This window comes from Mesocricetus auratus, unplaced genomic scaffold (genome assembly GCF_017639785.1).
Source record: "Mesocricetus auratus isolate SY011 unplaced genomic scaffold, BCM_Maur_2.0 Super-Scaffold_100014, whole genome shotgun sequence".
NCBI lineage: Eukaryota > Metazoa > Chordata > Mammalia > Rodentia > Cricetidae > Mesocricetus > Mesocricetus auratus.
The window spans coordinates 27410187-27425797 of NW_024429197.1; the positions used below are offsets into that span (position 1 = coordinate 27410187).

The 15611-nt window shown below is 38.1% G+C and overlaps 1 protein-coding gene across 1 annotated transcript in view; it reads right to left on the reverse strand.

The window, feature by feature from the left end:
- Positions 1-918: 918 nt before the first annotated feature.
- Positions 919-15611, reverse strand: part of LOC101835067 (selection and upkeep of intraepithelial T-cells protein 2-like) — a 35852-nt gene continuing 21159 nt past the window's right edge. Inside the window, exon 7 of the mRNA XM_040757422.1 lies at positions 919-1085. Within this exon, the coding sequence (XP_040613356.1) occupies positions 919-1085 (167 nt within the window). The remainder of the gene's footprint in view (positions 1086-15611) is intronic.

The window sequence follows — 15611 nt, forward strand, 5'->3', positions numbered from 1 at the left end:
TCTCCTATAGGAAGTGACATAAATATAGTACTCATATATGGATTCTCAAAACAAATAATTTTAAAAAGTACAGCAAGTGCTCTTACTGATAAGCCATATTAGTAGCCCCACATGTGTACATTTCTAATGAAATATTTTAGGATTCTATGTTATTGATAAATCACAAGAATCTATTATGGAAAATTTTCTTCTTGGGTTATAAGTTCTATGCTCTCATCCATGCGCATATATAAAATGTGTTTGCTCAACAAAGATGGCTTTTAGCTTTACACCTGAGTTAGGGGATTCTTCAAAGATGTACCCTTCATGAACACGGTTCATAAATGCTGATGGTCTGGTTCTTAGTGGCTTTTACATGGTTTTCAAAGAAAACTATTAAAATTTAAATGAATATTTGTGCTCTTAAAATTTCAGTCCAAGCCCCAAATGATGTGACAGACGTTGATGATCCCCCGTGGAAGGCCTCACCCTCCCTGGGGAGCAAAAAGGGCATGGATAGGGGAGGTCAGTAGGGGCATGAGAGGTTGGGAGGGAGAGAGTACTGGGATTGATATGTAAAATAATATTTTTTTCTAATCTACCCCCCCAATTTCAGTCCAAAATGCCAGAGATGATTTTTTAAAAAAATTATACAGCTCTTGCAGAGAGCTCAGAAAATAGAGGTTTTCCTGGATGTGTAAATAAAATAATTGCCTTCCTAACAGTACCTGGGATGGTTTTTGTAATTGTCCAGTTAGAGCTGGGACAGACATTGGTGTGTGAGTCACCAACACTCATACCAGTGAAAGACTCAGTAGTCCAAAGAAGGAGGGTATAATCTGCCAGTCTTTATGCAATACACAGTTTTTCATTTTGATTTTCTTATAGCTACTAAGACAAAGGACTGGAAAGGAAACCTTCTGGATATCTGAGCAGCAATTACATGAACCAGATCTTCTTGCTAGCATTTCTTTCATAGTTACCTTTCAATCTGAAGTAAATAAATGAAATGAGCTTGATGATGAACACTATCAGCACACACAGGACCACACTAATATCTTCTACCCACAAAGTATCCAGTTCAAAATGTGGATCTGAAACTGGGACTGGGAAAAGAGGAAAGAATCAGGATATTTGCAGCCAAGAAGATGGATGGATTACACATGAAATGTAACTTTGCTTTTCAGGTTCCTGATGCTCCATGCTTCCAACATGTACAAGAACAATGCAAAAGAAAGTTGCCCTACATGATTTTGGAGATGAGCATGTTTTTGTTAAGCCTGGAAGAGGCTATGAAGAGGCAGGTACCTTTTCTCCTCAAGCAGCATGGCTTCTGCTCTTACAAGTCTCTCTGAAGAGCACATGGATAGATTACATTTTTATTTGTTTTATTTAGTATTGAGGCTCCTCATGAGTTCTGGACCATATAGAACACCCTGCAACAGAACATTCTTAGATGATTGGTATCTGTGAAATGGAAGAAGTTTTACAATTCTTAAGCACCATGTACCTTAGGAAGCATCCTCGCTCCATTGTCATCTTCCTCTCTGTCTTGACATTCCATGTATTACACATCTTCCCTGATACCTATCTGTCCTATTTCCTCTCTCACCATAGTATCCTCTGAAAACCCACTCATTGAAATCTAGATCCTGAGAAGAGGGAAGTTTGGTTCCTCTCCATCTACCTACCGATGCACTCTCCAATGTAAGACACAGACTCATTCAGTCCATCCTTCTGAAAAATATCAAGTGAAGAATAGTTTCCTTGTCCCTCCTAAGGTTTTGGACTAGCTCTGAAATGGGTTAAAAAGAGACAGATACATAGGTGAAAAGTATAGACCTCTCTGGTGCAGTCCCAACCAGTCTGCAGGTAGGTGAGAGATCAGTCTTCAGGATGTTCCCAAATCCCCACCACCAACTGGATTCTGTCTAGCCAAGACCCACTCTGCTGCACAACCACAGGCACATGAACATCCTTCCCATGGCCAGCCCTTCCCTACAATGGCAGCAGACTAATTGGCACAGACACAAATCACATCATTTGGGAAAACAACAGACTACAAAGAATTTTTTGGTTCATCTTTTCCTCCATTTCATGTATTTTTGTTTGTTTTTTCTTCTATTTCTTTAAGGGATTCAAAAAATAAACAAATCTCTTAAAGAATCTAAAGAGTACCAAGAAAAAACAACCAAACAAATGAAGGAAACAACTCAAACAGTTGAAGGATTGAAAGATGAAATAGAAATGATAAAAAAACAAAGAATGAGGGGATGCTGGAAATAGAAAAGCTGGGTAAACGATCAGGAACTACAGATGCAATTATCACCAATAGAATACAAGAGATAGAAGAGAGAATCTCAGGTGTTGAAGATTCATTAGAGGATATACAGTCATCAACCAAAGAAAATCTCAAAACCAACAAATCCCTAATACAAAATATCCAGGAAATATGGGACACCATGAAGAAGCCAAACCTGAGAATAATAGGTATAGAAGAAGGCAAAGAAATACAGCTTAAAAGTACAAAAACATATTCAACAAAATCATAGAAGAAAACTTCCCTAACCTAAAGAAGGATATGCCTATGAAAATACAAGAATATTACAGAACACCAAATAGGCTGGACCAGAAAAAGAAGTCACTTTGCCATTTAGTAATCAAAACATCAAACCTACAGAATAAAGAGAAAATATTAAGAGCAGCCAAAGAAAAAGGTCAAGAGACATATAAAGGCAGACCTATCTGAATTACACCCGACTTCTCAATGGAAACTATGAAAGCCAGAAGATCCTGGACAGATGTCCTACAAACACTAAGGGAACAAGGATGCCAGCCCAGACTACTATATCCAGCAAAGCTTTCAATTCACATAGATTGAGAAAACAAAATATTCCATGACAAAGCCAGATTTAAACAATACTATCCATGAGTCCAGCTTTACAGAAAGTGCTGGAATGAAAGCCTAGACCCAATGAAGATAACTACACTCACAAAGACATAGGCAATAGATAATCACACTTTACCAAACACCAAAAGAAAAAGGGTGGAGAACCGACACACAATAACACCACTACCAATAAATCAAGCACAAACAAGAATCATCAATCAATGGTCATTAATATCCCTTAACGTCAATGATCTGAACTTGTCTATAGAAAGACTAGCAGAATGGATACAAAGACAGAACCCATCCTTCTGCTGCATACAAGAAACACATTTCAACGTCAAAGACAGACGTTACCTCAGAGTAAAGAGTTGGGAAAAGATTTTCCAATAAAACAGACCCAAGAAACAAGCTGGTGTAGCAATCTTAATATCTAACAAATTAGATTTCAAATTAAAATCAATCAAAATAGATGAAGAAGGACATTTAATATTCATCAAAGGAGAAATCCATCAATATGAAGTCTCAGTTTTGAACATCTATGCCCCAAATACAAAGGCACCCACATTCATGAAAGAAACATTACTAAAGCTCAAATTGCACATAAAATCTTACACACTGGTAGTAGGAGACTTCAACACTCTGGTCTCACCATTAGACAGGACTTCCAGACAGAAACTTATGAAAGAAATAAAAGAACTAATAGAAGTTATGTCCCAACTGGGTTTAACAGACATCTATAGAACATTCCACCCAAACACAAAGGGATATACCTTCTTCTCAGTGCCACATGGAACCTTCTCTAAAATTGACCACATAATAGGAAACATAGCAAACCTCAACAAAAAATTGGAATAACTCTCTGTATCTTATCAGACCACCATGCATTAAAATTAGAATTCAACAATAACACAAATCACAGAAACCCTACAAACTCATGGAAATTGAACAATGCACAATTGCACCACCCTGGGTAAAGGAAGAAATAAAAGAAATTAAAGAGTTCCTGGAATTCAATGACAATGAAGACACAACATACCCAATCTTATGGGACACTCTGAAAGCTGTGCTAAGAGGAAAGTTCATAGCACTAAGTGCACACATGAAGAAACTGGAGAAAAGTCACACTAGAGAATTAATAGCACAAGTGAATGCTCTAGAACAAAAAGAAGCAAACTCACTCAGGAGGAGTAGCCTCCAGGAAATAATCAAATTGAGGACTGAAACCAATCAAGTAGAAACCAAGAAAACATTGCAAAGAATCAATGAAACAAAGAGTTGGTTCTTTGAGAAAATCAACAAGATAGACAAATCTTTGTCCAAACTAACCAAAAGGCAGAGAGAGATCATGCTAATTAACAAAATCAGAAATGAAAAGGGGGACATAACAACAGACACTGAGGAAATCCAGAGAATCAGCAAGGTATACTTTGAAAACGTGTACTCCACAAATTCAAAAATTTTAAGGAAATGAACAATTTCCTAGATAGATATAACTTACCAAAACTAAATCAAGAACAGATAAACAACCTAAACAGACCTATAACCCTTAATGAAATAGAAGCAGTCATCAAGTCTCCCAACCAAAAAAAAGCCCAGGCCCAGATGGCTTCAGTGCAGAATTCTACCAGAAATTCAAAGAAGAGCTAATTCCAATACTTCTCAAAATGTTCTACACAATAGAAGTGGGAGGATCCCTGCCAAACTCTTTTTACAAGGCTTCATTTACCTTGGTACCCTAGCCACACAAAGACACAACTAAGAAAGAGAACTGTAGACCAATTTCCCTCATGAACACCATGCAAAAATACTCAAAAAATACTAGCAAATCGGATTCAAGAACACATTAGAAAAATCATCCACCATGATCAAGTAGGCTTCATCCCAGGAATGCAGGGATGGTTCTACATTAGAAAATCTATCAATGTAATCCACCATATAAACAAACTGCAAAAGAAAAACCACATGATCATCTCACTAGGTGCTGAAAAAGCCTTTGACAAAATCCAGCACCCCTTCATGATAATGGTCCTAGAGAGATCAGGGATAACAGGAACATACCTGAACATAATAAAAGCAATATACAGTAAAGCAAAAGCTAAATCAAACTAAATGGAGAGAAACTCAACGCAATTCCTCTAAAATCAGGAACAAGACAAGGCTGTTCACTCTCCATATCTCTTCAATATTGCACTTGAAGTTCTAGCTAGAGCAATAAGACAAGAAAAGGAGATCAAGGGGATACAAATTGGAAAGGAAGAGGTCAAACTTTCACTATTTGTAGATGATATGACAGTTTACATAAGTGACCCAAAAAACTCTGCAAGGGAACTCCTAGAGCTGATAAACGCCTTCAGCAAAGTGTCAGGATACAAGGTTAACTCCAAAAAATTCACTAGCCCTATTATATAGATGATAAAGTAGCTGAGAAAGAAACCAGAGAAACATAACCCTTTATATTAGCCATAAACAACACCAAATATCTGGGGATAGCATTAACCAAAGAAGTGAAAGCTCTGTATATCAAGAACTTTGAGTCTCTAAAGAAAGAAATCAAAGAGGATATCAGAAAATGGAAAGATCTCCATGCTCTTGGATTGGTAGGATCAACATAATAAAGATGGCAATCTTGCAAAAAACAATCTACAGATTCAATGCAATCCCTTTAAAAATTCTGGCACAATTCTTCAATTCTTCACAGACCTTGAAAGAATAATAATTAACTTTATATGGAAAAACAAAAGACCCAGGATAGCCAAAACAATCCTATACAATAAAGGAACTTCAGAAGGCATCACCATACCTGACTTCAAGCTCTATTATAGAGCTATAGTCCTGAAAACAGCTTGGTACTGGCACTAAAATAGACAGGTAGACCAATGGAATTGAATTGAAAACCCTGATTTTAACTCACACACCTATGAACACTTGATTTTTTTACAAAGAAGCTAAAATTATACAATGGAAAAAAGAAAGCATCTTCAACAAATGGTGCTGGCATAACTGGATATTGGCACGCAGAATACTGCAAATAGATCCATGTCTATCACCTTGCACAAAACTTAAGTCCAAATGGATCAAAGACCTTAACATAAATCCAACCAGATTGAAACTTTTAGAAGAGAAAGTGGGAGATACTCTTCAACGAATTGGTACAGGAGAATGCTTCCTCAATGTATTACTAGTAGCACAGACACTGAGATCAACACTTAATAAATGGGACTTCCTGAATCTAAGAAGCTTCTGTAAGGCAATGGACACAGTCAACAAGACAAAAAGGTAGCCCAAAGAATGGGAAAAGATATTCACTAACCCCACATCTGACAGAGGGTTGATATCCAAAATTTACAAAGAACTCAAGAAGAAGTCTCCAAAACACCAAAGGATGCAATTAAAAAGTGGGATACAGAACTAAACAGAGAATTCTCAATAGGGGAGTCTAAAATGGCTGAAAGACCCTTAAGAAAGTGCTCAATATCCTTAGCCATCAGGGAAATGCAAATCAAAACAACTCTGATATATCATCTTACTCCTGTCAGGATGGCTAAAATAAAAAAACACCGAAGACAATTTATGCTGGAGAGGATTTGGAGAGAGGGGAACACTTCTCCACTTCTGGTGGGAGTGCCAACTCGTACAGCCACGTTGGAAATCAGTATGGAGATTCCTCAGGAAAATGAGAATCAATCTACTACAAGACCCAGCAATTCCACACTTAGGCATATATCCAAAAGATGCAAATTCATACAACAAGGACATCTGTTCCACTATGATCATAGCACCATTATTTGTAATAGCCAGAACCTGGAAGCAACCTAGGTACCCCTCAACTGGAGAGTGGATAAAGAAAATGTGGTACATTTACACAATGGAGTACTACTCAGTGGAAAAAAAAACAATGGAATCTTAAAACTCTCAGGCAAATGGATGGCACTCGAAGAAACCATCCTGAGTGAGGTAACTCAGTCACAAAAAAGACAAGCATGGTATGTACTCAGTCATATATGGAATTTAGACATGGATCAGGATAGTTCCAGTCTGCAATTCCACTGACAGAGAGTCTGGGAAACCGGAAAGAACCTAAGAGAGATATGCATGGACCACAGAGAAGAGGAATGAGGCAAGATCTATTGAACATATTGGGAATACAAAGGGGGGAGGGGAGTAGGAGCTGGGAAGAAGAGAGGGGGAGAAGAGGAAGAGAGAGTAGGTCATGGGGGAACAGGAAGGTTGAGTGGGCAGTAGAATAGGGGGAGAACAGGATGAGAAATACCATAATAGAGGGAGTCATAGGTTTGAAGAGAGATTTGGCACCAGTGAGACCTCTAGCGATCTTAAGGGATGACACCACCTGGCATGGTAAGCAAATGTGGAGAGACTACCTTAAATACACATTCCTGATAATGAACTTGATGTTTACCTTATATGCCATCGTAGAACCTTCATCCAGTGACTGATGGTAGCAGAAGCAAACACCCACAATTAAACACTGAACTGAAACCATGGAACCCAGTGACAGAGAGAGAGGAGCGATGAGCAAATTGGCAAAGAATGGGCTGGCAAAACCAGCAGAGACAGCTGATCTGAACAAGGTGGAGCTCTTGGACCCCAGATGGACAGCTGGGAGGCCAGCATGGGACTGATCCAGACCCCTTGAGCGTGAGAGTTAGTGAGGAGTCCTGGGCAGCCTATGGGGCCCTGGGCAGTAGATCAGTATTTATCCCTGGCATACAAATGGACTTTGTGTATCCATAACACAAAGAGGGATGATCTTCTAGCCTGGACTCTTACGGGAGTGCCTGGACCCTGCCCTGAGGGAAGTGACAGACTCTGGATATTCCCTATGTGGAAGGAAGTGGGGATAGGGTGGGAGGCTGGGGGGGAGATCATAGGGAGGTGTGGGAGGAGGGGAGGGAGAGGGAACTAGGATTGACATGTGAAGCAAGCTGTTTAAAATTAAAGTAATAGCGTTCAATAAAAAATAAACAAAGAATACAATCAACAACTGAAAGACCAATAAGGCACCGCCAGAAACCAGTGATCCTACAACTGCAAAACGTGATGATTCCAATGCAACCAAAGCAAGAAAATGAACTTAACAGGTTCTTTATGAAGATGGCAGAGGCGCTTAAAGTGGAAATGAAAAATTCCCTGAAAGAACTTGATAAAAAGGCAAACAAAAATTGGAAGAAATCAGAGCCGGAGAAATGGCTCAGAGTTTAAGAGCACAGGCTGCTTTTCCAGAGGTCCCGAGTTCAATTCCTAGAAACCACATGGTGGCTCACAGTCATCTATAATGATATCTGGTCCCCTCTTTATGTGTGCAGGCAGAACAAAATTATACATAGTAAATTAATAAATCTTAAAAAAACAAAAGAACCCAATAAGGTTAAAAAATGGAAGAAGTCAATAGATCCCTTAAAGAAAGCAAAAGAAAACAGTCAAACAGTTGAAGGAAACAGTTCAAGACTTGAAAACTGAAATAGAAACAATAAAGAAAACACAATCAGAGTGAAATCTGGAAATGGAAAATCTAGGGAAGGGAACAGGAACTACAGATGCAAATATCATCAAGAGAATACCACATATGGAAGAGACAATCTCAGGCATTGCAGATATGCTAAAGTAAACAGGTTCATCAGTCAAAAAATATTAAATCCAATAAGTTTCTACCACAAAACATCCGGAATCTGGGACACTATGAAAAGACAAAACCTAAGAATAATAGAGATAGAAGAAGGAGAATTCCATCTCAAAGGCACAGAAAACATATTTAATAAAATCATTGAAGAAAACTTTCCCAACCTAACAAATGACATGCTTATAAAGGCACAAGAAGCATACAGAACACCAAATAGACTGGATCAAAAGAAAAAGTCCCCTTACCACATGATAATCAAACACTCAACATACAGAATAAAGAAAGAATTTTAAGAACTGCAAAGGAAAATGCCAAGGAACATTTAAAGGAAGATCTATCAGAATTATACCTGACTACTACTCAGGGGAGACTCATACCCAGAAGGTCCTGGAAAGATGTTTCACAGACAATAAGGAACCATTGATGTCAGCCCAGACTACTATTCACAGCAAAATTTAATTCAACATAGATGGAGAAAACAAGATTTTTCATGACAAAACCAGATTTAAACATTACCTATCCACAAATCCCACACTACAAAATGTACTACAAGGAAATCTCCAACCCAAGGAACTCAGTTACATCCACAAAACAAAGGCAATAACAGAAAAACTCAAAGAATGAAAACACACACAGTACCACCATCTTCACCAACCCCCAAAATAACAGAAATTAATAATCACTGGATGATAATGTCTCTTAATATCAGTGGGCTGTATTTACCAATAAAAAGACACAGACCTACACAATAGATATGAAACCAAGATCCATCCTTCTGCTGCATACAAAAACACACCTCAACTTCAAAAACAGATATTACCTCAGAGTAAAGTGTTGGTGAAATATTTTCCAATAAAATGGTGCTAAGAGGCAAGCTGGTTTAGCTATCCTAATATCCAAAAAACTAGACGTCAAACTAAAATTAACCTAAAGAGATGGAGAAGGATATACCATATTCATCAAAGGAAAAAATCCATCAAGATGAAGTCTCAATTCTGAACATCTATGCCCCAAATACAAGGGCATGAATATTTGTAAAAGAAACATGACTAAAGTTTAAATCATGTATCAAACCCTACACATTAACAGTGGGAGACTTCAACACCCCACTCTCACAAATGTACAGATCTGCCAGACAAAAACTTAATAGAAACACAAGATAACTAACAGATGTTCTCACTAAAATGGACTTAATCGACATCTACAGAACAGTTCTTACCTAAACACAAAAGAATAAACCTTCTTTTCAGCATCTCATGGAACCTTGTTAATAACTGACCACATACTCAGTCATAATGAAAATCACAACAGATGAAAAAAACTGGACTAAACTCTTGTATCTTATTGGACCATCATGGTTAAAGTTAGAGTTCAACAACAACACAAGCTACACATAGCCTTCAACCCTCAACTGACCCATCACTGGGTCAAGGAAGAAATAAAGAAAGAAATCAAAGACTTAATAGAATTCAATGAAAATGAATCCACAACATATCCAAACTTACGGGACACAATGAAAGCACTGCTAAGAGGAAAGTTCATAAAAAAAACTAAGTGCCTACTTAAAGAATTTGGAACAATCTCGCCTGGCAGTGGTGATCGCCTTTAATCCCAGCACTCAGGAGGCAGAGTCAGGCAGATCTCTGTGAGTTTGAGACCAGCATGGTCTAGAAGAGCTAGTTCCAGGACAGCCTCCAAAGTCACAGAGAAACCCTGTCTCAAAAACAAAATCAAAAACAAACAAAAAAAAGAATTTGGAGAAATCTCACACAAGTAACTTAACAGCACACCTGAAAGCTCTAGAACAAAAAGAAGCAAACTCATCCAAAAGAGAAATCACAGGAAATAATCAAACTCATGGCTGAAATCAATAAAATTAACACAAAGAGAACAATAGAAAGAACCAATTAAACCAAGAGTTAGTTCTTTGAGAAAAATCAACAAGATAGACAAACCCTTATACAAACTAACCAAAAGGCAGAGAGAGACTATCCAAACTAACAAAATTAGAAACAAAAAGGGGGACCTAAAATACAGAGATTCTTTAGATAATACTTCAAAAAATTGTACTCCACAAAATTGGAAAATCTAAAATAAATGGACAGCTTTCTTGATATATACCACATGCCAACATATACATAAGTGACCCTTAAAATTCTACCAGGGAGTTCCTACAGCTAATAAACACAATTAGTAATTGACTGGGTGTAAGATTAACTAAAAAAATCAGTAGCCCTCTGTCCATTACAGATGGCATAGAAAGAAATCAGAGAAAAAAACCCTTCACAATAGTCACAAATTTTAAAATATCTTGGTGGTAACTCTAGTCAAACAATTGAAAGACCTATATGACAAGAGTTTTACATGTTTAAAGAAAGAATTTGGAGAAAAAATTAGAAAATGGAAAGAGCTCCAATGCTCCTGGGTCAGTAAGCATAGTACAAATGGCAATCTTACCAAAAACAATACATAGATTCATTGCAATCCCCATTAAAATCCCAACACAGTTCTTCACAGGCCTCAAAAGAAAAATATTCAACTTTCTATGGAAAAATAAAAACCCAGGATAGCTAAAACAATCCTATACAATAAAGAAACTTCTAGTGGTATCAGAATCCTTGACTTCAATCTCTACTATAGAGCTATAGTAATAAAAGAGGTTTGGCATTGGTATAAAAATAGACAGTGGATCAATGGAATCTAACTGAATACATGACATAAACCCACACACCTATGAACATCTGTTTTTTGACAAATAAGTAAAAAACCAATGTAAAACAGAAAGCATCTTCAACAAATGTTGCTGGCATAACTGGATGGTGGCATGTAGAAGAATACAAATACATATCTATCACCATGTATGAAACTCAAGTACAAGTGGATCAAAGACCTCTACATAAATCTATTTACACTGAAGCTGATAGAAGAGAAATTGGAAAGTAGCCTTGACTGTATTGGCACAGGAGACTATTTCCTGAATATAACACCAGTAGTACAGACTCTGAGACTGACAATTAATAAATGGGACCTCCTGAAACTGAAAGGCTTCTTTAAGGCAAAGGAGATTGACAATAAGACAAAGTACAGAATGCAAAAAGATTTTCATCAATTCCACATCTTACAGATGATTGATATCCAAAATATATAAATAATTCAGGAAACTAGACATCAAAATTTCAAATAAACCCTTTAAAATAGGGTGCAGACATAAACAGAGAATTCTCAAAAGAACTTCGAATGGCAAAGATACACTTAAAGAAGTGCTCAACACCCTTATTTATCCAGGAAATGCAAATCAAAATTACTCTGTGTTACCATCTTATACCTGTTAGAATGGCCAAGATAAAATACACTAATAATAGCTTATTTTGGAGATGATGTTGAGTAAGAGGAACACTTCTCCATTGTTGGTGGGAGTGCAAACTTGTACAGGCACTTTGCAAATAAGTATGGTGGTTTTGCGGAAAATTGGGAATCACTCTACCTCAAGACCCAGAAATACTACTCTTGGGAATACACCCAAAGGATGCTGAACCATACCAAAAAGTCACATGTACAGCTATGTTCATAGCAGCATTATTCATGATAGCCAGAACTTGAAAACAACCTAGATGTCCCTGAACCAAAGAATGGATAAAGAAAATGTGGTACATCTACACAATGGAGTATTACTCAGAAGTAAAAAACAATGGAATGAAATTTGCAGGCAAATGGATGGTACTAGAAAAAAAATCATTCACAGTGAGGTAATCTAGAAACATAAGGATAAACACAGCATGTACTCAGTTATAAATGGATATTAGATGTAAAGCAAAGGATAACTAGGCTACAATCCTCAGCCCCAGAAAAGCTAGGTAATAAGGAGGACCCTAAGAGGGATGGATGCATCTTCCTGGGAAGAGGACAAAGATGAGATGTTCTGGGTAAGCTGGGGGTGGGAGGGTAGTAGGAAAGAAGGGAGGGGGAATGGGAACATGAGAGATGAGGATGGTCAAGTTGGGGGTGGGAAGGATGGGGAGAGTAATGAGTTATCTTGATATAGGGAGCCATTATGGGGTTAGTGAGAAACATGGCACCAGGGAAACTCCCAGGTATCCACAAGGATGACCCCAGCTAAGACTCCTATCTATAATGGAGAGGGTACCTGAACTGGCCTTCCCCTGTAATTAGATTGGTGACTACCCTAGTTGAGCCTTCGACTGGTATCTGATGGAAGTAGATGAATAGATACACAGCCAAGTACTAGACCTAGCTCTGGCAGTTCTGTCGAAGAGAGGGTGGAGGGATTATATCAGCAAGGGTGCATCAAGATCTTGATGGGGAAAATCACAGCTGGTCTGAGCTTGTGGGAGCTCACAGACTTTGGACAGAAAGGTAGGGAGCTGGCATTGAACCAACCTAAGCTCTCTGCATCTGGGTGACAGTTGTATAGCTTGATCTTTTGGGGGGCCCTAGCAATAGAACCAGGAACTCTTCATGATTCATGAGTTGGCTCTTTGGAACCTATTCCCTATTGTGGGATACTTTATTCAGCCTCGATGCAGAGGGGCTTGCCTAAAATTGATATACCATGCTTTGTTGATTCCCATCGAAGGACTTACCCCATCAGGACAGGGACAGAGGAGAGGCTGGGGGAGGGGGCGGTAAAATAGATGCAGGGGGACAGAACAGGAGGAAAGGAGGGAGAGGGAAACTGTGGCTCGTACGCAAAATAAAATTTAAAAATTATGCAAAAGAGAGAATAACAGACATATTGCATAAACATTGGGTTGTTTAGGACTTCTATTGTTTTTCCTCCTTGACATAGGATAAATATTTTCTTAGATGAAGTTCTTATGGCCTACTGCCAAATTCAGGCAAGAGCTGCATGGCTAGCTCTTTTTTTTTTTTTTTTTTTTTTTTTTTTTGGTTTTTACGAGACAGGGTTTTTCTGTATTGTTTTGGAGGCTATCAGTCTAGCCCGGCCTCGAACTCACAGAGATCCGCCTGCCTCTGCCTCCCAAGTGCTGGGATTAAAGGCATGTGCCACCACCGCCCGGCCTGGCTAGCTCTTAAAAGGAAGAGTTGCAGAAGTTAGAGCATGGTTTCCAAATTTGGGAAAAAAATAACGAGGTTCCAGATCCAATTTTTAAAAGAGAAATTCTGGTTTTGGAGCTGCTTTGGAAAGACATGGGAGAAGGAGGAAGTAGAGGCAGAGCAAAGGTGGAAAGGACTCCCACTAATGCCATTTGGAATACTTTTCAGTATAAATGCACAATGTGTTGAAGTGCCGTATTTTGTATTATCTTGCTCAGAATTTCAACAATATACCTTGGGCGTCATCTACTGCCCTAGTCAGCATCGGAACCACTAGTAAGCCTTAGAGATGGAACCCACTGGAGTAAAGATCCCCACAAAGTTTACAGTTTGGTGAGGTAGGATTAAAAGACAATAAAATAATAAGCATTGGCAATATGTGAGTAATTGAGCATTCTTGTGCACCGTTGGTGGGAATGCCAAATTGTGAGACATGGTATGTCATCTCCTCAAGAAAAAACAGAATTAACATATGGCCTAGAAACTCAGTTTTTGGACATATGCCCAGAAGAATGGACAAGAAATCCTAGAAGAGGTATCTGTATGCCTGTGTTTACAGAAGACTTATAGCCAATTATGAACATATGCACAATCAACACTATTATTCTTTAAGTCTTGTCTAAACCATCAGGGTTAACAATTCTACAAACGGAAGTCAAACTAGCATGAAAAGGAAGTGAAGCTTTGTCCCAGCTGCCTTGTGAAAGAAGAAATAAAATATTCTACATTTGGTTTGTGAATATGTTTATAAGGTCTGTGACTTGAGTTTTCATGTTTATAACAGATTATTTTGTAAAACAGAAATATATTTTCATTTTGGCAAAGGTACAGGATATTAAATTTATCACATTAGCCATTTTCTTCTTTATAGTTTTGTAACAATTAAATATATTTATATTGTGCAACTTTCATAATCATTCATCTCTGTAAATGCTTTTATTAAAACTGAAATTTTGTATTCATCAAACAATAATCCACCTCCCTCTTCCTACCTCTAGCTCTTGCAAACCTCCACTCTTCCTATTTGTAATGTCTGGACTACTTTAATAGCCTCATAATAATATGTCATAGTGTCTTTTTATGACTGGATTATTTTAATGAGTATAAGGCTCTAAAACTCATTTATGTAGATAACAAGCTGTCCAGTTTGCAGTTTACTCTCATTTGCTTTAAGGCTATTGTTATGTTCATTTCCTAGGAGAAAATGAATGAAAAATTCTTCCAAAGAGTTCAGCCCAACCTTGTGATTCTGCATTATGGTTTGGAGCTATATCTCTGGCTCACTATACTGCAGCACTTATCAGCCTATGGGCTGTAACCATTGGAAAACACATATTTCCAATGGTATTAAGAACCACGGACGATAAATTTATATTTTTTGCTGCTTCACAACTGTAATTTTGCCAATGAGCAATGTCTCAGTTCCTAAGGTCATTGGAAATATGTCTTAAAATGTGTTCCTCTTATATTTTTAATTTCCATGTTTAATTTTACCCTCACTGATGAAAAGAAAGAATGACTCCAGTTGTTTATTGTGGTAGTTTGAAAGAAAAATGGCCCCCAAAGGGAATGGCACTATTAGGAATTATGACCTTGTTGGAGAAGGTGTGGTCTTATTGGAGGAAGTGTGTCACTGTGTACGTGAGCCTTGAGCTCTCACACATTTTCAAGCTATGCCCAGTGAGAGAAACCACTTCCTGTTCCCCACCAGCAAAGATGTAGGACACTGGACTACCTCTCCAGCACATGCTGCCATGTCCCACCATAATGATATAGTACTGAACATCTGAATTGCAGGTGAGTCACCCCAATTAAATGTTTTATTTTATAAGAGTTGTCATGGGGGATGCTGGGGAGATGGCTCAGTGGTTAACAGCACTGGCTGTTCTTCCAGAGGACTCAGGTTCAATCCCCAGCACCTTCACTTAAAGTGTCTGTAACTCCAGTTCCAGGGGATCCAACAACCTCATACAGACATACATGCAGGCAAAAGTATCAATGCACATGAAATAAAAATAAATAAAATTT